The 27,578-nt window shown below is 36.5% G+C and overlaps 1 protein-coding gene across 4 annotated transcripts in view; it reads left to right on the top strand.

The window, feature by feature from the left end:
• GGNBP2 (gametogenetin binding protein 2) overlaps positions 1–27,578 on the top strand; it is a 32,992-nt gene extending 5,414 nt beyond the window's left edge. For 2 of the 4 annotated variants that reach the window (XM_041724974.1, XM_041724975.1), the window contains exons 3-14: positions 2,883–2,963; positions 4,578–4,831; positions 7,032–7,130; positions 11,166–11,279; positions 16,913–17,122; positions 18,169–18,343; positions 19,694–19,888; positions 21,755–21,902; positions 23,590–23,715; positions 23,798–23,946; positions 25,241–25,489; positions 26,942–27,578. In XM_041724974.1, coding sequence (XP_041580908.1) covers positions 2,883–2,963; positions 4,578–4,831; positions 7,032–7,130; positions 11,166–11,279; positions 16,913–17,122; positions 18,169–18,343; positions 19,694–19,888; positions 21,755–21,902; positions 23,590–23,715; positions 23,798–23,946; positions 25,241–25,489; positions 26,942–27,145 — 2,004 coding nt within the window. In that variant the 3' untranslated portion in view covers positions 27,146–27,578. The remainder of the gene's footprint in view (positions 1–2,882; positions 2,964–4,577; positions 4,832–7,031; positions 7,131–11,165; positions 11,280–16,912; positions 17,123–18,168; positions 18,344–19,693; positions 19,889–21,754; positions 21,903–23,589; positions 23,716–23,797; positions 23,947–25,240; positions 25,490–26,941) is intronic. The other 2 variants (XM_041724977.1, XM_041724976.1) reach the window with 2 other exon arrangements.

Here is a 27,578-nt window from a genome sequence, read left to right as displayed (position 1 = left end):
AAAAAAATTTTTTAACCCTGTCCTCCTGTTGGTACCTTTTAGAAGTGATTCCTAGTTTTTATCCATTAAATTATATACATTTTAAATGTCAGCTGTTAGGTCTCTATATGTTAAATTTGTTCTTTGACCTCCACTTTAATTATTCAAACAATAAAACATAGTTGAAAATAAAAATAATTCATTATTACACAGAGTCAGAATTTAGGATTTCCCCTATGAACCAGACTGGAGAGACCTTGATTTGGTTAAATGAGAAGCATTCTTTGAGTGTTCCTTAAATTGGTAGCTTTAATTTAAAAATAGGTAATTATCTTAATTTTTTTTTTATGGTGGCAATCAATATGTACTAAAGTGGTATACATTTGTATCAAACAAGTGAGAATGCAAATCAAGATGGTAGTTGCTTAAATGGTAGATTTAGAGTGGTTTACAGTATTCTGTTGAGTTAATGGCTTTTAAAGTTTATCCTACACTTTTTTCTGACTTGACAGTTCGATTTCTTTGTGTTTTAAACCATGTAGTGATGACAAAAAAAAAAAAGTGAATTGACTGTAAAGTACTATTAACTACTTTTATCTCTTATCAGTTTTCATAGACCAGGACTTCTAATATTGGGATTATTAATTTTTAAGAAAAATCTGAGTAGACTGTTAAATATAAGGACAATGGACAGTATGGATCATTAGATTTTTTGCCCATTTATTTCTGTCATCCTCACCAGTTCATTTAGAGCCACCTTGTTAAAGCAGACCAGTGACCAGTTTGTTAAGGTTAACATATGAAAGTGCTTAGAACAACACGTATATATAAAGCTACACTAAATATCTTTATTATTACTACTACCAGTCTTTAGAGATATTAGTAAGACTATAAGAGGGAAGACTAGAGAGAAGTCAGTAAACCTGAAAACTGGGTAATTGATCCTTAAATCTATGAGATTTGGACATAATAGTCTATGTGTATGGAAGAAGAAACTTCCAGAATAATAAAAACTCTTGAGGTGGAAACATGTATCTGAATATGGTATAATGAGTATAGAATTGGAAGCAAGGAACACTAACTTTTCTCTGGTCATAAATAGTATATGTGCATTGTAATTAATTTGGGAAAGGTAAGAACACATAATGGAAAAAGTCCTTTTTCTTTTCACTGCCCAGAAATAGGCTACATCTAATATATCTTGTATTATCTTTTTCTCTAAGAAAATACACAAATAGAAACATTTGAATCATTTTGTACATGCAGTTTTTGGTTCTGTGTAATACAGTGGAGTCCTAGATTGTTGAGTTGATATTTGCATCATTATCCATTCTGGTATTTCCTTCTCTCTACTTCACACATCCTGTATTCCCCCCTTATCAAATCAAGGAAAGATCTATTACTTGTATTTGTTGTCCAGTCCTTAGTTTATTGTTAGAGCAAGCATGTATAAGAGCTGTCATTTATAACGTGGAGGAAAAAGAATGATCACTTCTATTAAAAAAAAGAAGGTCTTTGTGGTGCCGGTTAGTGAAGAAGGAATTTTTTTAAGATCATATTCAACTGGTTGGGGTATTTTTAGTGTTGTGTTTTTGCCTCAAATGGGTCTCTTTATCATGACTTCACTCTTTGGGTATGTAGGAGTTTTTGGTCCTTGTCATCTGGAAATAGAAGTTTGTCCTAGCACAGTATGTTTAATACTTTTAACAATGTTTTTAGTTAAGATATAAATGTGTTACTTTATTTCATTGTTTTGAAGGGCATACTGTTTTTGCCCTCACATTTTAACATCTTTGAAATTGGAATGTTTCTTTTATTTGGTGACATCTAACAGTTATAAAGGCTCTTTCCTAGTGGTATGTAACCACTGTACTTTTCTAAAATCAGTGGTGTCACAGATCAGTAATGTGCTAATTAGTAATTCCCCATTATCTGATATGCAGAAACATCCTTGAATTTTTTTTTTTTTCATCCTTGAATTTTATATCCCTCTTCCTCTGGTAGGGATTTTTTTTTTTTTTTAAGGTATTGATTGATCTGACAGAGAGTATGAAAGAGAGAGAGAGAGAGAGAGCGGGAGCGCACACGAGCAGGGGGAAGGGGTAGAGGGAGAAGCATACTCCCCGCTGAGCAGGAAGCCCAATGCAGGACTTGATCCCAGGACCCTGGGATCATGACCTGAGCCAAAGGCAGATGTTTAACTGAGCCACCAGGCACCCAAGGGAATTTTGATAATTGAGTAAATAGCTCTGTTTTTGTTCCTAATTAGAGCAAACATTTAGTATGTGCCAGGTACTATTTTGAGTATTTCATAAATGTCTGAGTATGTCGTATATTGTCATATATTGTCATATATAGCCATATTTAGCCATATGCATATGGCCATTTGCATTATAAAATTTACTGTATTCCATAATTAAGAGGAATAACTAAAAGTATGTATGCTTAATATAAAATATCAGGTTATTTTACTTATTAAATATTATGAGCCACTGCAACAAACACTTTTAAACATAATTTAATCTTCACAGCCTACTCTGAGAGATATTAAACATTATTACTTAATCTCTGTTTACAAATGAAGAAGCTGAAAGTCAAACAGGTTAAGTAACTTGTCCAGACTTCTGATATAGATTATAAGCAGTGGAACTGGGATTTGAACTCTTGTTTCCCTGACTTCAGTGTCCTTGCTTCTAATGACTATACCATTTCTGGCTTTAGAAACTTGTATAACTTGGGCGGTGGTGGTGGTGGTAGTTTTAACTTCTTTCAACAGGGGGCGGGACTGGGATGTGCAAATCCTGCTTTAGGGACCTATTTCTGTCCTAGGGGTTTATAAAATAGTCTGTAGCATGTGTTCAAAGAAAATAAAATAATTGATTTTCATTCTTTTGCATATTAAGATGGTGATGGAATTTCCTGACAATGTGTTAAATCTTGATGGGCATCAAAATAATGGTGCACAACTAAAGCAGTTTATTCAGGTAATATTTTTAAAAATCAATGTTTTAAATGTGTGTGTGTGTATGTTGAAGAGTCATTTAAAATTTTAGCTTTAAATATTAATTTCATTTTACCTAGGGCTCTTTAGATCTTAAGATTGCCCTGAAATTGCTTTCTTTTACTATTGCTACAGTGAATATATACATTTTTTAAAAAGATTTATTTATTTGAGAGAGCATGCACAGAGGGAGGAGAAGTAGACTTCTCACTGAGCAGGGAGGCCAACTCGGAGACAGATGCTTAACTGACTGAGCTACTCAGGCACCCTGCTACAGTGAATGCATTTATGTGCCTGTTATGTGAAAGAGATTTGGTGGTGGGACTCCTGGGTGGCCCAGCAGTTGGGCGCCTGTCCTGCGGTCCCGGGATCGGGTCCCACATTGGGCTCCCTGCATGGAGCCTGCTTCTCCCTCTGCCTATATCTCTGCCTCTCTCTCTGTGTCTCTCGTGAATAAATAAATAAAATCTTTTTTTAAAAAAGAGATTTGGTGGGGTTATCATTTTACATGTCCCTACAGCTTTAATTTCACCAAGCTATCTTTCCCTATTTTTATTTTTTTTTAATTTTTTTTTCTTTCCCTATTTTTAAAAGATAGGGTATACAGCTTTTCATTGAGAACTTGTTGGTTTTCTTCTGTAGAGATTGTTCAAGTAAAAAAAACAAAAACTAAAAAAACTATACTGTGAACTCCATGATTTTTATTTAATTTTTTAAGCAGTATGATACTTTATAAAACCCTGTATGTAATCAAGATAATTGAAGGTAAATTGTTAACTTTACTTCAAAATTCTATTTCTACTTTTGTAGAAAACTTTGAATGAAAGGTTAATGGTAAATGTGAGAGAATTCTTGGGAGTATTTTACTTACCCATATTTTTTTGTAAAGCTGGAAACACTATTTGTAGTATAACTATAACTTCATCTAGATAGAAATTATTTACTAGAGTTTTGCCCATTTCTCTACAGCTGTGGTTCTCAGTCATTTTTCTACTTGTCATAGACAACAGATAACATTCATATGTACCACCATATTAGTTACTCACTGCAGGCTTCTACATAGGTAAGATAGGCCTTGTTCTCTCCCACTAATCCGTAACCCACCTGTCCATACCTCCAGGTTGAGAATTGCTGCTCTATATTATCACCATCCTAACTTGATTCCTGTAGCTAACCATTGTGTGTTGTTAAAAATTGAGAGGAAGACGTGGTAAAGCTGCATACCGTCTTTATTTTTTTCTTTGTTTAAAATTTTTTATTTCAAGAGAGTGTACTAAGCTTAGTACTCATTGAACAAACACTAAATTTCCTGAAGCAGGGCTGCTTTTTGCTATGCTGGGGCACATACTGCTTAGCCCTGACATCCTAAGCAGAGTTTTTGATACCTTAGATGCTAGAATAGAGGGCTTTGTGGAGTAAACTCAGTACAGTGCAAGCAAGGCCAACTTGTTTTTCTAAGTCAATTGCAGATAGATAGATGGCAAGCCCTGCCCAGATTGTACTTACTACACAAAGACAGGAACCAGAAGTAGTAATGAAGAGAAATTGTATGTCTTTCTTAAGGATTGTTCTTCATTTTTCTTTCCCTCTTTCTCAGCGACATAGCATGCTTAAGCAGCAAGATCTAAGTATTGCCATGGTGGTGACATCACGTGAAGTATTGAGTGCACTTTCTCAGCTTGTCCCATGTGTTGGTTGTCGTCGCAGTGTGGAGCGCCTCTTTTCCCAGCTTGTAGAGTCTGGAAATCCCGCACTTGAACCCCTGACAGTAGGGCCCAAAGGAGTCCTATCTGTAACTCGAAGCTGCATGACTGATGCAAAGAAGCTTTATACCTTATTTTATGTACATGGGTAAGTTTAATCAATGGGAAGATGACTGTTAAATTTTTTTAAACTTCATGACAGTGGTAGCTCTTTTACTAAATTTGATGGGATGAAGCTTGCGTTCAAAATCAGTAATTTTATTGAATATCTTCTGTGTGCCAGTGACTATACATTTTGTTCTGATATGGAAAGAGGCAGGCAGTAGACAAATATATGATTTTTCAGGTAAGTTACAAGTAAGGGAGATGAGAATGGATGGGTGGAATTAATATGGAGGATGGATGGTCAGGGAAGGCTTCTCTGATAAAATGACATTGAGTGTAGACTTGCAGTGAATAAGCAAACTGTAGATATCTGGGAGAAGGCAGAGAAGGAAGAGCAAGTGTAAAGGTTTAGAGGTTGAAATTTGCCTGGCATGTTTGAAGAACGGTAGGGAAGCCATGTGGCTGGAGCCAGGTGATTGAAGGGAACACTAATAAAAGATGAGATCAGGGCAGCCGGGTGGCTCAGTGAGGTTTAGCGCTGCCTTCGGCCCAGGGCCTGATCCTGGAAACCCGGGATCAAGTCCCATGTCAGGCTCCCTGCATAGAGCCTGCTTCTCTCTCTGCCTGTGTCTCTGCCTCTCTCTATGTCTCTCATGAGTAAATAAATAAAATCTTTTTCAAAAAAACAAAAAGCAAAATGAGATCAGAGGAATAATAAAAGTCCTACTTATGTAGTGCCATCCTGAACTTTTTTTTTTTTTTTTTTTTTTGAGTAAGATTGGAAGATTTTGAAGTGTGAGCAGAGGGGTGACATGGTCTGACTTAAAGTTTGGCTTACTTTGACCTCTGTGTTGAGACTAAGTGGAAGGGGAGAGAAACGAAGAGTATTTAATAATCCATGCGGGACATAATGATGACTAGTATTGTGGTCATAGATAATAAGAAATGGTTGGATCCTGGGTATATTTTGAGGAATGAGCCACTCAGATTTTGGACAGATTGGATATGGAGGAGGACATCAAGGATGATTCTCAGATTTGGGATCTAAAGAATAAGACCAGTGGTTTCCATTTATTGAGTTGGGTAAGTATGGGAAGAGCAGTTTTGCTGAACACCCTTTTGGATGTGTTAAGGTTTGAGATACCAATTGGGCATCCAGGTGTAGTTCAAGGAGGTCTGCTCTAGAGATAAAAATTCATGTCATCAGCACGTATATAGTATCTGAACTATGTATAAATTATATGTATACACACAAAGACTAAATATAAATAGGAAAAGAGAAGGGGTCTAAAGACCAAATCCTCGGATTTTCTGTTTAGAGGTGGTGATAGAAACGTAGGATTTTTACTATGCCTGAGAAAAACCTTGGAAGATTTTTGGACAGAGAACATAATGTGATTTTTGTTTTGAAAAGATCATTTTAGCTGCTGAGTGAAGTCTAAAATGTAAAGGCAAAGGGTGGGAAGCAAAGAAACCATCTGGGAGATCAACGATTGCACTTGGTTAAGCTAGAGAGGCAAGTTGGACATGGATGGTAATGGTGGAGGTGATAAGTGATATAATTCTGGACATATTCAAAAGTTAGAGTTGACAGGCTTTGCTGATTGAATATAGGGTGCGGATATTAGCTGTACGCATTTCTATATTTGCATACAATTTCTGTTAATGGCTCCTCATCATCAAGGATAAAGTTTATTTATTTATTTATTTTAAGATTTTATTTATTTATTCATGAGAGACACAGAGAGGCAGAGAAGCAGGCTCCATGCAGGGAGCCCAACGTGGGACTTGATCCCAGGTCTCCAGGATCACACCCTGGACTGAGGGCGGTGCTAAACTGCTTAGCCACCCAGGCTGCCCGAGGATAGTGTTTATTTAGATATTGTTGGAACCGGGGAAGATGGCTGAGAGGTGGCAATCAGTCATAAAATATTTGAGTGTCAGGCACACTGCTAGATATAGTACAGATATAGGGATGAATGAGACAGATGCAGTCTAGGGAAATGAGTATGTTGAATAGAACAGGTCTCTTTCAAACATTGACAGACTGAAAATGGAATGGGAGAAGAGAGGTGTACAGATTCTTCTCGGTTAGAATTTGTTTGATGAGAAATTTTCAAGGTAGGTGATAGGTCTGTAATATTTTACACTTCACACTAAAAGGTAGTAAATAGAGATTTTGAAAATTCTAAAGAAAAAGAAATATTAAACAAACTTGTAATGATTTTTTTGTTGTTGTTTAGGTCCAAACTAAATGACATGATAGATGCTATTCCAAAAAGTAAAAAGAACAAGAGATGTCAGTTGCACTCCTTAGATACGCACAAACCAAAACCTTTGGGGTAAGTAGAATCGACAAGATGCTTTGTAATTGTTAAGATTATAAATGTTGATCGTATTTAGTAAAAAGAAAAAAAAACATTGCTAGTTTTATTTTATTAATTAGTTACACTATAACATAGGTTAAAATAAATCTGTCCTGATTCTATGAGGCCTTTTTGCATAGAGACTGTGTAGTGTCTCAATATAGATTTGATTTTTCTTTTGAAGTTTTTTTTTCTTATATTCAATATGTTTTAGAGGAAGGAAGTTGAGATCTTTATGGAAATTTATTTAGACAATATTAAGTTTTTCAAAGTAGTGATATCATTCTTTGATCTGTATAATAGTTATAATGTATAAATTATTTTTCCTGTTTTTCTTATCTCTAGGTCTCCCTAATAATTTATCAGGGATTTTAAAAAAGGTCTTGGATCAGTTGTAGCAATGTGTATTTATGTAACTAATTTGCAGTTTTGTTCTGGTTAGGTGTGGTACAATGCCCAAGGCTGCTTTTGTCCTCATCTCCCAGCATATTGTTACCTTTGCCCCCCCTACAAAATTGCTTGAGGTTAGGGGTGGTAAGGAAAAGCCATGGAATTTGAAGGGGAGTGGTTCTAAGAAGTAACTTGTGTTTTAAGGAGAATGAGATGAAAAAAAATAAAAAAATAAAAAATAAAGAGAATGAAATGATATGAAACAATACTGAATTACTTTTAAAAGTCAGTTTTTTAATATCTAATTAGTAGTGTTGACACCATTATTGTATAGACCTTTTCCTTCCTGGTAAAAGACTTGAATGACTGAGTGGTGGTATATTAATAATCTATTAACAAGTTTGTTTTCCTATAGTCAGGAACAAAATTTTTTAAAAATTTTGTGAAAACTGCCAAACACATAGGAAAGTAGAGAGACTATTCAAGAACTGCCCCTGCCCCCCCCCCCAAATATCTTCATTCAGATTCAGTAGTGGTATCAAGATTTATCACATTCATTTTATTTATCCATCTTTTTAATTTGCTGAAGTATTTTAAAACAAGTCCCACTTTTTTACTTCTACATATTTCCACATTCATCTCCAAATACATGGACATTTTCTTTCATAATGACAGTGCCATTACAACACTTAACAGAATCAACTATAATAATCTAATACACAGTTCAGATTTTCTTAGTTATCTCTAAAAGTGTCTTTTTTTTTACATGGATTTGTTAGAATCAGGATCTAGACAAAACCCACAAAATATATGATACCTAAATGTGAGAATACTTCAGTAACGCTCTATTAAAGTGGATATCGAAAGAAAATTGTTATTTTACATACCTGATTTACCATTATCTTTAGAGTTCTGATTTTCTGAATGTAAAATTCAGTCTAGTTTTTTCATTAGACGGTAATGTTCACCTAAATGACTGTTGGCTAAAGTCACAGAGTAGTAGTATAAAAAATTTGCCTTCTGGTTTTCTTGTTATGAATAATCTTCATTGTGGAACCAAAGAGCAACATATCTCAATATCTTACACATCTGCTCATTGGTACCTTCCTTCAAAGACCAGTTCTACTTTTGCTCCAGGTTCCTTCTCCTCTTGTTCTCATTGACTTGCTTTATCAATTATCTGCTTTTGTTAAATTGGCATACAACTGTGTTTTCCTATCTTTCCGTTTAAAAACAAAAAACAAACCTCCACAGACTTCACATTCCCCTTCAGCTACAGCTCCACCACATGGGAAGCCAAATGTTTTTTTTGTTTGTTTGTTTGTTTTTTGCCAAATGTTTTAGAAGGTTGTTTGCTGAGTTAGGAAATCAGTATGAGTTGATCTTGAGCACTGTTTCCTAAGGTAGCTGCAGTTATTCCCACAAGCCATATGGATAGCAGACCAAGGAGTAGTGTGCTTAGCCAAGACTCCCTCTCCTCCACATTGGATTGTCACTGCCATTGTATGATACTTTGACACTCCATTTTACATATTCCCACTGTTATTCCCTCCCTTTTGCTGTTTAGACTTTCTTTAGGGAAATGTTAACAATTGATTAGGTTTCAACCTACTCAATGGCAACAATCCAGGTCAGCCTTCCTGAGAGTGTTCTTGTATTCATGCAAGTAACCCCAAGTTATTGGCTGCCTGGGAGTAAGTTTGAGATCCAGAAGAAAAATCTAGGCTACAGTCATAGGCCTGTAGCTGATGACTGAAGATTATCTTAGAGAATAGTGTATAAGGTCTACCCAGGGAGAGAGTAGAGAGAAGAATGCTGAGGAATTCAGTTAATTGGTAGAAAAGAAGACAGTAGAGAAATTTGAGAGAGTGGCCAGAGAGGTAGGAGGAAGCCAAGGGGAAAGAGTGTTTCAGGGGAGTCTGGTCAGCTGTATTGAATGCTGCTGAAGTCATCATGGACCCAGAAGTGTTCAATGGATATAGCAACACTGTGATAATTGGTGATCTTGATGAGTAAATATGTGGTTGAGTGGAAATAATCCAGATCAGAATGGGTAGAAAAGAGAATGCAATCTAAGGTCGTAGTGGATTAAGCTATGAGGGAAAGTATGGAGTGGAAAGACTTCTTTTTCAGAAAGCTTCATTTGAAAGGAAGGAGTGATACAAAAATGTTCAGTCTAGAGAGGTTGTGGATAAAATCTTGATTTGAGTTGTAGCATTTTTTAAAAAGTATTAATGCTCTTATGTTCCAATGATACAATAATCATCCCCTAGCTCTGATTTCATGAACTTTTTCCTCAATTGTGAGAACTTGAGTTTGAGAGTTCATCAGTTTTAGGAGATTATAGATCATGGAGGTATAATTAGAAAAAAAGGAAATACAGGAGTTGAGAGTAGGAAGATAGAACATGGAAGACAGAGCAGTAGTTGAGGTTTTTATTTCAAATTAGAGTGCTATACCTTACCTGAGCTCTTGTAACAGGGAATACGGAGCTGAATTGTACAGATGAACTGTAGTGGTGGCAGGGAGTTGAGAAATAAGTACTTAGCTATATAGAGCAGGTTAAGTAAAGATTCAGAGATTTCTCCATCTCAAGCATCTAAGATAACTAACACATTTCTAAGATTGTAGTGAGACTGCAGAAGAACAGGCAGAAGCCAGGTGTTCAGAATCATGACATACCAAGAATATCATTAAATGGCATATAGACACACATTTATCTTGGAATGCACATCTGCAACAAAGCAAAATGCATGAGCAGTACTTTGAAACCCTATGGGGGAGGGAGAGTCTGGGAAGTTTTTAATAAGTTTTCTAAAAGTTATTTATATAGTCCTTATTACTGATACAGGCTGTGTAAGGTGTTCGTCTTAGTGTGTTGTCTTTGTTTTAATAAATGTAAAAATTTGTTTACTATGATTTGATTAAACTGTGTCTTTTTTTCTTAGCTACTTATAAATGTGAAGGTAGATAACAGTTTTGTTGCCATGGGTTAGATATAAAACCACATTAAGTAGATCAAAACTTGTTAGAATTTTCAATTTGTGGAAGATTGATCCATGTTTATAGGTGAAAATATTTTTTAGCCCTGTTGACTTTAAAGCATTCCAAGTAGGTTTGCTCATAAAATGCTTAATATCTTAATAAGTATCTTGATAAATGTAAATGTTGTTAAATTGTGTCAGATAAACTTAATAGTTGAACAGATATTTTTATATAAAGATATGAGCATATGTTTAAGTAATATTTTAATATAATTAAAATGAATATGTAATTATATACCAATTTGTAAACTTATTCTACTAATATAAATGTATTAAATACTTTATGATTTTAATTTAGACTATAGAAATTATCTCTTCAGATTATCTCAGTGTCACTAAGCTTTGTACTATACTGTACTACAGTGAAGGGAGCAGTAGCAGTGTCAGTTCAGAGAAGTTAAGTACAGATAAGAGAAGTAGTGAAGACCACAGGAAGGACAGCAAGTGTAGGATCATTTTCCATTATGGACCTTTCCAGGGAACAGCCAGGTAAAATCAAGCAATCATTTACTCTGCCTTTTTTAATGTTTTACCCTTATATATTCCTTCTTTCACTAATACCTGTTTCTTTCTGCAGAGGTTGTTGGATGGACGTATGGGAACTAATGTCCCAAGAATGCAGGGATGAAGTAGTTTTAATCGACTCCAGTTGTCTTTTAGAAACACTAGAAACATATCTGCGAAAACACAGGTAAGTCTAAAGGTCATGTCATCACAGTATAGTTGGAAGGTGACCTAGTACTCTCTGAGTCATCCATATTGACTGTCATCTCCTTCATATAATAGCACTCCATTTTTGCCATTGATACCTGGTGCTAGGCAGAGTTTTTGTTTTTTTGTGTTTTTTTTTTTGGCAGAGCTTAATGTTAGGGTAAGCAGTTCCTTTATGGGATGACTCTCAGTATTATCCTTCTTGAGTTGAGCCAGTATCTCCTCTTTTTGTAATTTTTACCTGTTGGTTCCAGGCCAATAAAGTATACTTAATTGAGTAAAGTCTACTTACTCACTTTGGAAATTCTAGTATTCTTTGTTATTATGATAGAAGCATTTCATATTGTCATTTTCAAAATTCAAGTTTAAATTAGCTTTCATTTAGTAATATTTTAAATTATTTCTTCTATAATTGTTTGTCAAGACCTAAAAATAGAATTAGAATTTGTCTGGTTCATGTACTAAAAAAGTAACTTCATTATTCTTTTTAGAATACTACTTTACAAAGGAATTTTCTTTTTTCTTTCTTTTTTTTTTTTTTTACAAAGGAATTTTCTAAGTGTCATTAACATTTGGAAATTCATAGGGAGGGAGAGTGCAGTAGGAAAGGAAACTGGTGAGGGAGCCATCTAGAGATGGTGTTCTTGGAGGGAGTTGTATTCTTTTAATATAAATACATCATATATTTGGTGTGTGGTTGTTTGTTCTTTGACCTGGAACATATATACATACTTATATATACATACTTACTTTGGGGACGCTTCTAGAAAACACGTGAATATAAAAACTAGTGTTATCAAGATTGGTATTTATATGGGAATGAGGTAATGACTTAACCTGCATACTAAGTTCATTAGATGTTTTTCTATTTTTAGTTACAAACTTTCTTGTTTATTTGCCTTTTTTGGTTGATTATACCCAAGAGAATAGAGGATATGTTAAATATTTGCAGTTTTGTTGAAGAGGAATTATATAGACACAAAATATATTTATATAGATAGGTCCATTATAGATTCCTTCCTCTTTCAATATGAATTGATCCCTATATTCAATGTTAATTGGTCCACCAAAAGAGAGCTTTTTGCAGTGATAAATTACTAGTTGTAAGAGCTACTGTTTCGGAGTTTCCTGTAATGGTTCCTAGATACTTCCAGTACTTGAATGGCAATATTTTATGTCTATAAGAAGGTGGAGTTTGTTTGATAAATATCTGAAGGGTAGAGAGAAGTACAATTAAGAGAGATTGCTTTTTTATAATCTACTGATTATAACTTTGGGTTTTTTTTTTGTTTTGTTTTTTTATAACTTTGTACAAGTTACTTTTCTGTGCCTCCATTTTTTTCTTAAAAATAATTGATAGTACTAATTAATTGTAGGGTTAAATTTGTCACAGGGATGGACAATACATAGTCATACTTACTTAGAACAGTATCTAGCACATAGTAAGCACATTAAGGGATTTTGCACGCCAGATTTGCAAGGTCCTTGTTATTCCTATGTATCTAGTTCTTGTTTTAGGTACAGTTTGAGTTTTTGAGGTATGTGAAATAAGCCAGTCACATTATTTAGTGGACTTTTCTGAGCACTTTATAATAAAGATTTGATAGGGGCGCCAGAGTGGCTCAGTCTGTTAAGTGTCCTACTCTTGATCTCAGCTCAGGTCTTGATCTCAGGTGTGAGTTCAAGCCCCATGTTGGGCTCCACACTGGGTTATTAAATAAAGATTTGATAACACTAGCCAGTTAAGTATTATGGTAGTACATTATTGGAAATAAGATGTTAAGAAACTGAAGCCTCTGCCTTAAGAAATATTTGTGCAAGGTTACTTTTGAAAACAGGAAAAAAATCACTTTTATTCTTAAAATTGCTATTTATCTATGCTTTTGATACTTAGGATTATTCACAAAGATACATTAAACTATGACGATTTAAAGCAGTAAAATAAGGGGATAGTATTTTAAGATTTATTACTGCTGCTGTATTACATCTAACTATTTATTTACCTGAAAAAATAACCTTATCTTTTATAATCTGGAAACATGGAAGTACTTGTTATTTCTGCAATAAGTCTATTCTCCCCATCAAGGGGAAGACTTTTTTTTATTGTGGTTAAAAAAAAACACATAAATTTACTTTTTAAACAGTTTTGAAGTGAACGCTACAGTATTGTTAATTATATGTACATTGTTTACAGTAGATCTCTAGAATTTTTCATCTGACATGATTGGAACTACATCCATTGAACAATAATTCCCCATTTACTTAACCTTCTCCCAATCCCTGGCAACCAGGGTTCTGTTTTCTGTTTTTATGAATTTGATTTTTTTTAGATAACTCAAATATGCGGAATCATTCTTGGTATTGGTCTTTTTGTGACTGGCTTATTTCACTTCACACAATGTCCTCATGGGTTCATCCATGCTGTAGCATATGATGCAGAGTTTCCTTCTTTTTTAAGGCTGCATAACAGTCCATTTGTGTGTGTACCACGCTCATCTCTGTCGGTGGACATTTAGGTTGTTGCCCCTATGTCGTAGTTGTTTCTAATAATGCCATGATGAACATGAATGTGCAGATATCTTTGAGATCCTGTTTTCAGTTCCTTTGGATATATATTCAAAAATGGGATTTCTGGATCATACGGTAGTTCTGTTTTTAATTTTTTAAGGAAATGCCATACTGTTTGCCATTATTGATAGCACTGTTTTATAGTTTCAGCAACAGTAGTGTCAAGGGTTCCAGTTTCTCTACATCTTTGCCAACACATGCTGTTTTCTATTTTTTTGATAATGGCTATACTAACGAGTATAAGATAGTACCATGTGTAATTTGCATTTCCTAGATGATGATGTGGAGCAACTTTTCATATGCTTGTTAGCCATTTGTTAGCCTGTCTTCTTTAGAGAAATGTCTATTCATGTCTTTTGCCCAATTTTCAATTTTTGTGTTACTCTTATGTTGTAGGAGTTCTTCATATATTCTGGATATTAATCCCTTATCTAGTATGTGTTTTGCAAATATTTTCTCTGTGGTTGTCTTTCACTCTCTTCTTTCCTTTGCTACACAGAAGTTTTTAAGTTTGATACAGTCTCATTTGTTACTTGCTTTTGTTTTCTGTGCTTTTGATGTCCTATCCAAAAAATCACCTATTTTGTGTCATGAAATTTTTCTTCCTGTGTTTTCTTCTAGGAGTTTTGTACTCAGGTCTTTTTTTAAAATTTTTTATTTTTAATTTAATTTTTTTTAAAGCTTCTATTTATTTATTCATGAGAGACAGAGAGAGAGAGAGAGAGAGGCAGAAACACAGGCAGAGGGAGAAGCAGGCTCCATGCAGGGAGCCTGACATGGGACTCAATCCCGGGTCTCCAGGATCATGCCCTGGGCTGAAGGCGGCACTAAACCGCTGAGCCACCCGGGCTGCCTGTACTTTCAGGTCTTAATGTTTAGGTCTTTAGTCCATTTTGTGTTAATTTTTGTACATTTCTTTGTTTTTCGAAGCATTAGTGATACAGTGATTTTATTTTTACTAGTCAACATTATTGCCTATACTTACTTACTAAATGGCCATAGAGACTCAGCGCCTCTATTTTAACAAGTATTCATTTCAAGAAACATACTTAGAAAGATTTGTACAGCAAACTGATGTGTGGCAGTGTAAGGGTAAGTACAGTAAGAAGTGTAAATGCAAATATTGGAACGCAGAGGAAGTCTGAATTCTAGTATGGCAATTGCAGAAGGGCATGTCTTTAAGAATGGACACAATTTAGGCAAATGGAGAAAGATGTGGAGAGGGATGGAGAGAAAGCAGAAGAAACAAGACTTTGAAGTAGGGACACATCTGCTATGTTCACAATAGTCCATTGTCTGTGTGGTGTGTGTACAGGACGGGGTAGAGTGGGGAGAAGATGAGGGAGAGGTGAGTCTTGGGACGTGTGGCTGGAAAGAGGTGGGATAAGAGAGAAAGTCCGTGAAGGGCTTAATAAAAAGTTGAAACTTTATAGTGGAGAGGTCTTTAAGCTGAGTGAGATAATCAGATTTATTTTCAAAAATTATTTTGTTACTGAGTGCCTGGGTGGGTCAGTTGGTTGGGCATCTGCCTTTGGCTCAGGTCATGATCTCAAGGTCCTGGGATCGAGCCCACCTGCTCAGCAGGGAGCCTGCTTCTCCCTCTCTTCCCTGCTCATGCTGTCTCTTACTGTCTCTCTCTCTCTCTCTCAAATAAATGAATAAAGTCTTTTTTAAAAATTATTTTCTTACGAGAGATGCATTGAAGCTAGAAAGAATGCAAACAGAGAAGTAAAAAAGCATTAAAAAAAATTGTTTAGGCAGTTGAAAACAGGTTAGGGGAAATTGGAAAGAAGCCTAGGGAGATGTAAGAAATCATTGATACCAGTTGGCTCCACCCCTAAAAGAAGACCAGAGAAAAAGTTGGGAGTTAACTGAGGTTTTCTTCCTGGGTGACTATATGAATGATGTTCTTAAGTTTAGAAGGGAACACTTGTGTTGCCCTTGGTTTTGGAGAGAAAGTTTAACGTGTTGTCTATTGTACATCTGTGGTGTCCCCCATTTTTCAGTGTGGGTTTGTCCCCCAGGCAAGGGCAGACACTTAACAAGACCTGTAGAGGTGAGAGGTATACGTGTTGGCTGAAGCCATTGAAATAGAATACGTCACCTAGGGAGATTAAATTAAAGAGATCAAAATTTTCTGATTCCACCACAGCTAATCTCAGAGAGGCAGTTATTAATATTATGAGCCTGGCTTTTTTATCAGACCAGTTCTTCCTTATTTCAGGATATCAAAGCTAAAGAAATGAGGCTCTATTTTTTTTTCTTTCACTGCCCAATTTTTAATCTTTGAATTAAAAATTGAATGTTTGGTGTCTTAAAGAAAATGTCATCATCCTCTACATTCACACTCTGTTTTGTGCTTTTTTTCCCTCTTCTACACTATTGCCACTGAAGTTTAGACAACAGTTCTGTGTATGTGTTGTCAATATTATGATTGTGTTTGAAAACATGCTTTTTTTTTGTAAGAAGAAGAAATTTGACATTTTGGAAATTACTAAATCTACCATGTGCCACTTTCCTGTTCTTCTTGCCCCCACCCTCTTCCCAGTGTTTAGCTAATGAGATGTTAAAATGTTGTAGCAAAGTATGGACTCAGGTTTACTGACCGAAGATAGCAACTATTTTCAGAGGCTGAAAGAAGGGATTCTTTGAGTCACTGGTTTGTAGCCTTTTGTTTTATTTTGGACTTGTACAAGTAAGTAGCTCTTGAAATGGAGATATGCTTGTCCTTGGCAACTTTTTTTTTATACGTGTATTTTGTGAACAAACAGGTATATATCCATCTCATTCTTTTGGGTCCATGTGTCTCATTTAAGATTCATTTGAAAAAAAAAAAAAAAAAGAATCATTTGCAAATGGAGATCCAGCTCTATTCTTCTAATCCGCAAATTTGTATTTCTCTTACATGTGTATGTTTTAAACGTGTTTTTGGAGGATTTTTTTTTTAACACCATATAGGAAGGGAATGTCATTAGTACGGTGTAACATGTTTCATGAAATAATTACGCAGCTAGTTCTTAATTTTGAAGCTTTTCTTTTCAACAGGTTTTGCACTGATTGCAAAAATAAAGTCCTCCGAGCATACAATATCCTTATTGGTGAACTTGATTGCAGCAAAGAGAAGGGCTACTGTGCTGCACTTTATGAAGGTTTGCGGTGCTGTCCACACGAACGGCACATACATGTTTGCTGTGAAACAGACTTCATTGCACATCTCTTGGGTCGTGCTGAGCCAGAGTTCGCAGGAGGGTATGAGTATGTAATTTGCTAGAATGGGCTATCTAGCGCTTTGCTTCATTTTATTACTGAAAGTTTATTTCCATCATCTTTTGCCTCAGTACATGTGATATATGTATAAATTAAAGTGTGCCTGTAAAGATTTTGCTTTCTTTAAAGTACGCATTACTTAATTGAGTAAAAAGAGAGAAAAATTTTTCTGTGGTATTCATTTCAGCCCTCTGCTCCTTGTTGCTCGAAGTAGACAGGCTTTTTTTGGCTTCATTATTATAGATTATCATTTTCATTTGAAAATGATTAGAAAGGATTTTCCCCCTCCACCCATGCATTTCCATGTTTAAATTTTGTTCATAATGATGGTTTTTGCATAGGAAGAAAGGTCTTTGAAGCAAGGGGTTAAATACTGATAGTAATTCATGAACTGTGTGTATATTATTATTGGATTGTATAAGAACCTAAAATTTTAACTTTGGCTTTATTGTGCACATAAAATCAGAGAAAGTTCTAGAATAAATTGAACCCATTTTCCTTTTTGTTTTGTGTATCAGCTCTCATTTGCCTACTTTATGCTAGGCATTTAGAACATGAAGAATTATCACTGAAACTTTATGAATACTTCTATTGAAAACTAGCCTGGAAGGCTTTGGTCCATGATTGAATCACATTGGCATTACTTTTCTCCATTCCAAAAAGAAACAAAAACCAAGTAGGCGTTTGTTACAATTGGAAGGTGAAAGGAGCTGTCTTACTTATTACCTTGTTTACCTTGAGCTGGACACATATATGACTTCTCTGTGCCCCACAAAACCATCTCTTTAGGGCCAGTTCCTGAATTATCTAATTTTTAGCAATATTAGGACTGAGTTTTGCCTGCATGTGTATTTCTCATTGGTTATGTACATGTGTGCTTGTATGTTTATATGTATATTGAATTTGAATATATAACTGGCTTGTTATTAGAGACGCAGATTGTGTTTAAAACCTGAACTTGCAGATGTCTTAATCTGTCTTTTACTGTTTTGATAAAGGGTATTAGGAATTATGTGATTTATTCTCCTTTACAGGCGAAGAGAAAGGCATGCAAAGACAATAGATATAGCTCAAGAGGAAGTTCTGACCTGTTTGGGAATTCATCTTTATGAAAGACTGCATCGAATCTGGCAAAAACTACGAGCAGAAGAGCAAACATGGCAGATGCTTTTCTATCTTGGTGTTGATGCTTTACGCAAGAGTTTTGAGGTAATGGGCAGCCCAGGTGGCCCAGCGGTTTAGTGCCTGCCTTTGGCCTGGGGCATGATCCCGGAGTCCCAGGATCGAGTCCCACGTTGGGCTCCCTGTGTGGAGCCTGCTTCTCCCTCTGCCTGTGCCTCTGCCTTCCTCTCTCTCTCTCTCTCTGTGTCTCTCATGAATAAATACATAAAATCTTTAAAAAAAAAAAAAAAAAAGTTTTGAGGTAAAAATAGTGGGCTGCTTCAGTGTCTAAGATTGCTTAGTCACATTATTAGACTGAATATTGCTATAAGCCACCAGTCTGATTTTGCCTCACAGGCCTGTGATCCACTGATGGGTGTCATGGATTTAGGGGGATTCAGGGAGGGGAATTAGAATTTAGAAGTTTGTAGATTTTTCTGTTTTTTTAATCCTGTTATTCTGCTAGCTTTGGTTTTTAAACCTTCTCAGAGTAGAAAACTGAAGTTGGTGATTATTTAGCAAGATGTTGCTATTAAATATATCTAATGAAAATTTAAAAGCAGCCCCCAAAATAAGGAACAAAAGTAGAAACTTCTAATGAGGCTCAGCTTGCCTGCAGATGTGTAGCCTTTTTATATTGCTGGTATTGAGTTTAATGCTGGTGATTTGGTAACTTTCTTTGGGGGGGCGGGTTCCACTCTTAGCACATAGAATATTGGCTAGTGAACATTTTGTTACATTCTAGAGAATGGTTGTAACCCTTTAACTGGGTCACAGATCTTTTAAGAATAGTATGAAAGCCTATCCATGAGCTTTAAACATTGTCCTGGGGAGTCTGAGGAGATTTGTACTAGTTCTTGCTGAACACATTTCTGTTTCCTTTTCTCTTTGTATGTTTGTGACTTCAGAAACTAGATCATCTAATCAGGTTAAATAGTCTTCTCATTGTGTGAAAAAAATGAGTATTTACTCTGCTGCATTAAAATTTTGAAATTTGAAACTAGAATATTGCTGGTTTGGAATAGGAGTATATATAAGTTTGCCTTTCCTGTAGGGATTAGTAGTATATTCACTTCTTGTAGATTTAAGATGTCTTTATTTAAAGTATTAAAATTTAAGATTCTTTGTGGGGATGCCCTGTAAAATTGCAACATGAATTACCTGTCTGTGTGTGGTATCATTTAAAATTAGTAAATGAAGGGCACCTGGGTGACTCAGTTGGTTAAACACCCGACTCTCAATCTCAGTCAAGGTGGTGAGTTGAAGCCCCATGTTGGGCTCCATGCTGTGTGGAGCCCAAATAGATAGATAGATAGACAGAATTAGCAAATGAGAATTTCCTTGGAAAATAAATGAAGTTTTGAGCAGTCTTCACTCTTAACTTTGTTTTTATAATAGATGACTGTGGAAAAAGTACAGGGTATTAGCCGATTAGAACAACTTTGTGAAGAATTTTCAGAGGAAGAACGAGTAAGAGAACTCAAGCAAGAAAAGAAACGCCAAAAACGGAAGAATAGACGAAAAAATAAATGTGTATGTGATATTCCTACTCCCTTACAAGCAGCAGATGAAAAGGAAGTAAGCCAAGAGAAGGTAGTATTTCTTAATTTCGACTCATGTAGTATTGCTTTTTTGCTAGATCTTGGCATTTTTGCTGTGCTTTTCAGAATATGAGAAGTTGCAGCTTGTATATTGGCTTTTTTCCTACTAAAATTGGTAAAAGCCAAAATTTTTAATGTCATGTATTTATTTTATATTGTTTAATGGTTATCTCTTTACCTGTTCTTAGTACATTGATTAGATCAAAGTTCCAAATTTGGAAAGTTAAGTCTTTGCATGACCTAGAGCTGTTCTTTTTGGTCTCAGGACTCCTTTGCGTTCTTAAAAATTATATTGCCCAATGTGCTTTTTTGTTTATGTGGATTATACTTTTTAAAATTTGCTGTATTAGAAATTAAGATGGAGAAATTTAAAAATTATTAATTCTAAGAAAATAAAAAAACCTATTATATATTAACATGAATAGCAGTTTTAGGAAAATGTTCCCCCTCCCCCCCAAAAAAAAGAAGTGAGAAGAGTTGGTATTATTTCATAGTTTTGCAGCTCTTTTTAATATTTGGTTTAAAAGGAATTAGATGAAAAATAAATAAATAAAAGGAATTAGATGGATTCTCATATCTGCTTCTGCATTTAGTCCAGTTCCTTATGGTGTTTGGTTGAAGCATATGAAGAAAGTCTGGCCTCAAATAGAAAAGGGAGAAATATTTTAATATAAACTTTTTCAGATAGTTGTGGCTATTCTTTGGCATTGCAACTCAACAAGTGGTAGTTTAAATCTTAAAGATTAGTTATGATGTGGAACCTGGCACCTATCAGTGACCTTTTCATAACTCAGTTAAATTAAAATCTATTAGTCAGTCTTGCACTTTGAATAGATCTTTTACTCATGCATGATTTTGTAACATCATGCATTGGTCATTTGAAAGATACTGGTTTACTGAGTTATGCAGATCTTGCCAGATATGATTTCATTACATAACATCACGTAATCATGTTAAAACCACTACTAATCTCATCAGAAAGGACTTTAAGTATTGGGAAGCTTCAAGCTCATTATGCTTATGAATAAATTTTCAAAATTTTGATTGTGTTTTGAAAGTTTGAACTTTACCACTGATACTAAATACTGTCCTTTGTTTTCTTGGAGGTGATAGGCTGACTTCGTTTTTGAGAAAGTGCTTTTTAAGGGTCCCAGTCTGAATAACCATGGTTTGTCTATCATTCTGTCAAGCAAAATTGATGTTTCGGGATAAAAACACATCTAGTTCATCTTATAACTCAAGTAGTTGCTCAAGTGCTCTTCCTTGAGACAACCAAAGTATTTTGGTATGCAGCAAAAGTACTTTAAGCATACTTCCTGTTTGTCACATAGACTATTAAAAAGGCATCTACCCATGAGGTGATACTTAATAAAAATATTTTTACTGCTTCATGGAAGACATTCTTAAGAGGGGCCTCTACCTACTGATTTCCTAAGAGTACTTGACAAATAAAGAATATAGTGACTGTTAGTGCACTTTGATTGCTGCTGGTTTGATTTGTGCTAAGTACCAGCAACTTTCCCCACCATTGCTTTTGTACCATCAGTGTAAGTGTCAATACAGTGAAAAAGGCATCACATCTTAGTATTCCGATGAAAATAGTTTTGACTTAGGGAGTCAGCAGACTGTACTTTGAAAACTGCTCTCCTAGACTTTCCTGATACCATTAACTGTTAATTTGCTTTTTTAGTCGTCATAGTCTTGATCAGTGGGTTAATGATTTTCTTTCATGAGAATAATTTTTTCATTTGTTAACCTTCTAGTTCCTATCTAATTGGTTGCTGTTAAGGAAATTAAAATGTAGCCATTTTGAGGGTAAGACTTTTTACTATCTCTTACTATTGATTGATCTTTAAAGGAAACAGACTTCATAGAAAACAGCTGCAAAGCCTGTGGCAGCACTGAAGATGGTAATGGTTGTGTAGAAGTCATCGTTACCAATGAAAATACGTCCTGTACCTGTCCTAGCAGCGGCAATCTCTTGGGGTCCCCTAAAATAAAGAAAGGTAACCAAATACAGTTTAGTTTTTTCTTTCTTTCTTTCTTTCTTTCTTTCTTTCTTTCTTTCTTTCTTTCTTTCTTTCTTTCTTTCTTTCTTTCTTTTTCTTTTTTCTCTCTCTCTTTCTCTGTCTCTGTCTCTCTTTTTTTCTTTTAAGATTTATTTTGGAGGGGATCCCTGGGTGGCTCAGGGGTTTAGCACCTGCCTTCGGCCCAGGGCGTGATCCTGGAGTCCTGGGATCGAGTCCCACATCGGGCTCCCTGCATGGAGCCTGCTTCTCTCTCTGCCTGTGTCTTTGCCTCTCTCTCTCTCTGTCTGTCATGAATCAATAAATAAAATCTTAAAAAAAAAAAAAGAGTCAGCTGCTCAACTGACTGAGCCACCCAAGCGCCTCTACAGCTTCCTTTTCTTTTTTTTAAGATTCTATTTATTGGGCAGCCCCAGTGGTACAGCGGTTTAGTGCCACCTGCAGCCCGGGGTGTGATCCTGGAGACCTGGAATCGAGTCCCACGTCGGGCTCCCTGCATGGAGCCTGCTTCTCCCTCTGCCTGTGTCTCTGCCTCTCTCTCTGTGTGTCTCTATGAATAAATAAATAAAATCTTTAAAAAAAAAAAAAAGATTCTATTTATTTATTTTGGAGAGAGTGTACTCTAACAGGATGGGGGGAAGGGGCAGTGTAGGGGCAGAGGGGGAGGGAAAGGAAGCAAGAAAGAATCTGAAACATAATGCACTGAGAGCAGAGCCCAATAGGGGCCTTGATGTGGGGGTTCCATCTCATGATTCTGAGATTGTGGCCTGAGCCAAAACCAAGAGTTGGATGCTCAACTGACCGAGCCACCCAAGTATTCCCTCTACAGTTTCTTTTTAAAATTGTCTCAAGCTTATTTATTTATTAAAGATGTATTTATTTATTTATTTGAGGGAGAGAATGTGCACATGAGCAGGAGGAGGGAGAGGGAGAGACAGTCTCAAGCAGACTCTGAGCTGAGCACAGAGCCTGACCTAGGGCTCAATCCCAGGACCCTGAGATCATTACCTGAGCCTAAACTGAGAGTCACACTTAACCCACAGCACCACCCAGATGCCTCATATTCTTTCTTTTAGATGTAAGAGGTTTTTGGAGGTACCTGGCTGGCTCAGTCAATAGAGAATGTAACTCTTGATCTCAGGGTCGTGAGTTTAAGCCCCACATTGAGGGAAGAAATTACTTTTTAAAAACAACTTTAAGGGTAGCCCGGGTGGCTCAGTGGTTTAGCACCACCTTCAACCCAGGGTGTGATCCTGGAGACGTGGGATCGAGTCCCATGTCAGGCTCCATGCATGGATCCTGCTTCTCCCTCTGCCTGTGTCTGTGCCCCCCTCTCTCTCTCTCTCTCTCTCTCGTCTCGTGAATAAATAAAATCTTTAAAAATAAATAAATAATAAAAAAACTTAAATTTTAAAAATAAAAAAAATGTAAGAGGTTTTAGAGATCTTGTAACTTAAGACACTAGTCCCTTTTTCTTTATGGTGTTTGATTTGTTATTATTTGATGAAAACCAAAAACTGTAAATCCCTAATTATGTTTTCATTACTTAATTTTTTATTTTCAGTAGGCTATCAATTTTGAAATTTTTCTGTAGTCTCCAGTTCATTCTTTGTACTAATATATGTATTGGTATGTTAATTGTATCTCTCAACTGCTTTATTTTCAGGCTTATCACCACACTGTAATGGTAGTGATTGTGGATATTCATCTAGCATGGAAGGGAGTGAAACAGGTTCTCGGGAGGGTTCAGATGTTGCCTGCACTGAAGGCATTTGTAATCATGATGAACACGGTAGGTTCAGATTAAACCTCCCAATTATTTCTACTACATGGCTGATTTAAGCACATAAATAAGAGATTATTGATTTCTGCAGGTGACGACTCCTGTGTTCATCACTGTGAAGACAAAGAGGATGATGGAGATAGCTGTGTTGAATGTTGGGCAAATTCTGAAGAGAACAACACCAAAGGAAAAAATAAAAAGAAGAAAAAGAAAGCCAAGATGTTGAAATGTGATGAACATGTAAATGTTATAATTTTAAAATCTTTGCTGCTGAGGGGAGAACAGCCTATTTTCCTTAGGAGTGGCAAGTCTGCAGCTTAGTTCTTAGTATTTATTATTGTTTGAGAAGGAGTACCTTTAGAATGCAGTTCCATTGGTTGCTCATCTTGTATGTGTGTGTGTGTCTGATGTAGTCATTTGACCAGCAGTCCATGTGAGTCATAAATCCAGTTCATTCTTTTCATAATACATTTTTTTAATATTTATTTGAGAGCGAAAACGCAAGTGAAGGGCAGAGGGAGAAGCAGGCTCGCTACAAAGCAGGGAGCTCTGTGGGGCCTGATCTCAGAACCCCAGGATCATGATCTGAGCTGAAGGCAGATGTTTAGCTGACTGAATCATCCAGGCACCCCATTTTTCTTTTTCTTTTTTTTTTTTTTTCTTTTAAGATTTTATTTATTCATGAGAGAGAGAGAAAGGCAGAGACACAGCAGAGGGAGAAGCAGGCTCCATGCAGGGACCCTGATGTGGGATTTGATCCCGGGTTTCCAGGATCACGCCCTGGGCTGAAAGCAGACACTGAACCCCTGAGCCACCCAGGGATCCCACACCCCATTTTTCAAAATAGTTTTTTTTTTTTTTTTTTAAGTTTTGTTTATTCATCAGGGATAGAGAGAGAGAGAGGCAGAGACATAGGCAGAGGGAGAAGCAGGCTCCCTGCAGGGAGCCTAATGTGGGACTCAGTCCCAGGACTCCAGGATCATGACCTGAGCCAAAGGCAGACGCTCAATCACTGAGCCACCCAGGCGTCCCTTCATAATAGTTTTAAATGAATTAGCTATGTAATCTTGAGCAGTTTGCTTGATGTTAGTTGTCCCATTTGGTTTTTTGTTTTTGTTTGTTTTTAAAGATTTTATTTATTCTTGAGAGAGACAGGGAGGCAGAGACTAGGCAGAGGGAGAAGCAGGCTCCCTGTGGTGAGCCTGATGTGTGGGACTCGATCCCCAGACCCCAGGATCACAGTCTGAGCCAAAGGCAGACACTCAACCACTGAACCACCCAGGCATCCCAGTTCCATTTTTAAGGAGATAATGGTCCCTATCAGATTAAGTTCTGTGAAGATGAAATGAGGTGATATTGATGAGTTAACATAGCATCTGTTATGTAGTAAGTGCCTACTAACTGCCAGCTGCTGCTGTTATTCAGCATTCCTTCTAAAAAGTTAACACGTCATTAGGGCCTTTTTTTTTCTTTAAAGAGTAATTGCTATTATTTCCTGCCTTTTTATCTGGGATATCCTTTGCTGTGGTTTCAGATCCAAAAGCTTGGAAGCTGTATTACAGATCCAGGTAATCGAGAGACCTCAGGAAATACCGTGCACACAGTGTTTCACCGTGACAAGACCAAAGATGCACATCCTGAAAGCTGTTGCAGTTCTGAAAAGGGTGGGCAGCCACTGCCTTGGTTTGAGCATAGGAAAAATGTACCACAGTTTGCAGAACCTACAGAACCGTCATTTGGTCCTGATTCCGGTAAAGGTGCCAAGAGCTTAGTTGAACTCCTTGTAAGTAAGGATATCTTATTGTGAATAACTGATTGCTCATGGGGTTGATGTGGAAGGGGACAATATTTGAGAATTTAAACTTGGGACTGGGGGACATTAAGGGCAGTCTCATTATTTTTGGTGATTTCATTTCTGCTCTTCCAGTCATGGGTTATGCAATTGCTCTAGAGCACATTTCCTTGTCTTCCTTTGTCTCAGAGGTAGGAGAGAATAGTTGGGAGAAGGGGATAGAGTTAGCATTATGTCCAGGAGTCTGCCTCTTTGAAGAGGGTTATTTCTAAGCAAACTGCCTTTCTTTTTTTTTTTTTTTTTTTTTAATTTTTATTTATTTATGATAGTCACAGAGAGATAGAGAGAGAGGCAGAGACACAGGCAGAGGGAGAAGCAGGCTCCATGCATCGGGAGCCCGACGTGGGACTCGATCCCGGGTCTCCAGGATCGCGCCCTGGGCCAAAGGCAGGCACCAAACCGCTGCGCCACCCAGGGATCCCGCAAACTGCCTTTCTGAGTGGCAATTCATGGTGGCTAGCCTTCCAGACCAGGAAAATATGTAGAATCTGAACTAGAGCCCACTTTTCTAGGTTCTGTCCTTTAGGTTCATGTAGGATCAGAGCATAACTGAACCTGGAAAATCTTTTATATTGATTCCCAAGTCTTGATACTTTAGGTGAATTATGCCTGATTGCAAGCAACCCAGTAGTACATAGTTTGTGTGGAGCTTAGAGGAGGGGGAAGAAAAGAGATGGGTGATATATCTTTTGTATAGTAGTTAGGCTGTTAATGGAACCAAATCCTTTAGAATTTTTTTTTTTTTTACATGGTGGTTAAGTTTCCTAAGTTTTAAAAAGGTTATATTTTACTTAATTTGTTAGAGCTAAAAGTTTCAGCATAGGACCAGCCAGTTAAAAACCAGATCAGTCTGGTTATTTAGAGTTTGGTAGCGAGCTATAACCATCTCTAGTCATTTTTTTTTTTTTTTAAGATTTTATTTATTCACTCATAGAGACACAGAGAGAGAGAGAGAGGCAGAGACAAGGCAGAGAGAGAAGCAGGCTCCATGCAGGGAGCCTGATGTGGGACTCGATCCCGGGTCTCCAGGATCACACCCCGGGCTGCAGGCAGGCAGCGCTAAACCGCTGCGCCACTGGGGCTGCCCTCTAGTCATTTTTTTAAGGCTAAGGCATGTTGGTACTCTGTCAGGCTTACAGGTCTTCTAGGACAAATTATAGATTCAGAATTTCAAACTGAGTGGAGTTGGATTATATCCTTACTTAGTACTTTCTGAGACAGAATGACATGATGCTTGTTCTGTAAACAGTCCAATCAAAGACCTTTTGTGACTCAATTGAAATCAAAAGGCTAACCTGCCTTAATTTTTAGTTGTCCTCCATCAGCATAGTATTTTGCATTCTTAGTTTAACTCATAATCTTAACTACTGCTTTTATTTGCAGGATGAGTCTGAATGTACTTCAGATGAGGAAATCTTTATCTCACAAGACGAAATACAGTCATTTATGGCTAATAACCAGTCTTTCTACAGCAATAGAGAACAATACCGACAGCATCTGAAGGAGAAATTTAATAAATACTGCCGCTTAAATGATCACAAGAGGCCCATTTGTAGTGGCTGGTTGACAACGGCTGGAGCAAATTAAATAAATAAAATAGCTCTGTCTTTCAATGAAACACTCAAGATGACTACTGCGCCTTCTCTTTCAAAAAACTTAATTTAGTGACTTATGGCAAAATTTTATCTTAAATCAATGTGATTCTTTCTTGTTTTGGGAGACGGTGGAGGTAACCTCATTAGTTTGTTCTTTCTTCAGGCTTGTGTCTTTAGTTGCGTGGCTGCGCAGGCCTGCCATATGATTTAAGCCATCTCTCTTCATTAAATGTTTCTCTTCCTGTGAGACTTACTAAAGCAACCTAGTGGCAAAAAGTAATGTTGTACTTATACTTCTGTACAGAAATGACAATGAGCTGAATATATGGTTTTACAAAGTAGACATCCACTTGCAAAATGTTTGGATGTAATGTTAAAGCGCAATGTGCAAAATTTAAAATAAAGAATATTTATTAATACGCATA

This window comes from Vulpes lagopus, chromosome 12 (assembly GCF_018345385.1).
Source record: "Vulpes lagopus strain Blue_001 chromosome 12, ASM1834538v1, whole genome shotgun sequence".
Classification (NCBI taxonomy): domain Eukaryota; kingdom Metazoa; phylum Chordata; class Mammalia; order Carnivora; family Canidae; genus Vulpes; species Vulpes lagopus.
The sequence above is the reverse complement of the archived record's forward strand: the minus strand, read 5'-3'. Positions and strand labels throughout refer to the sequence as shown.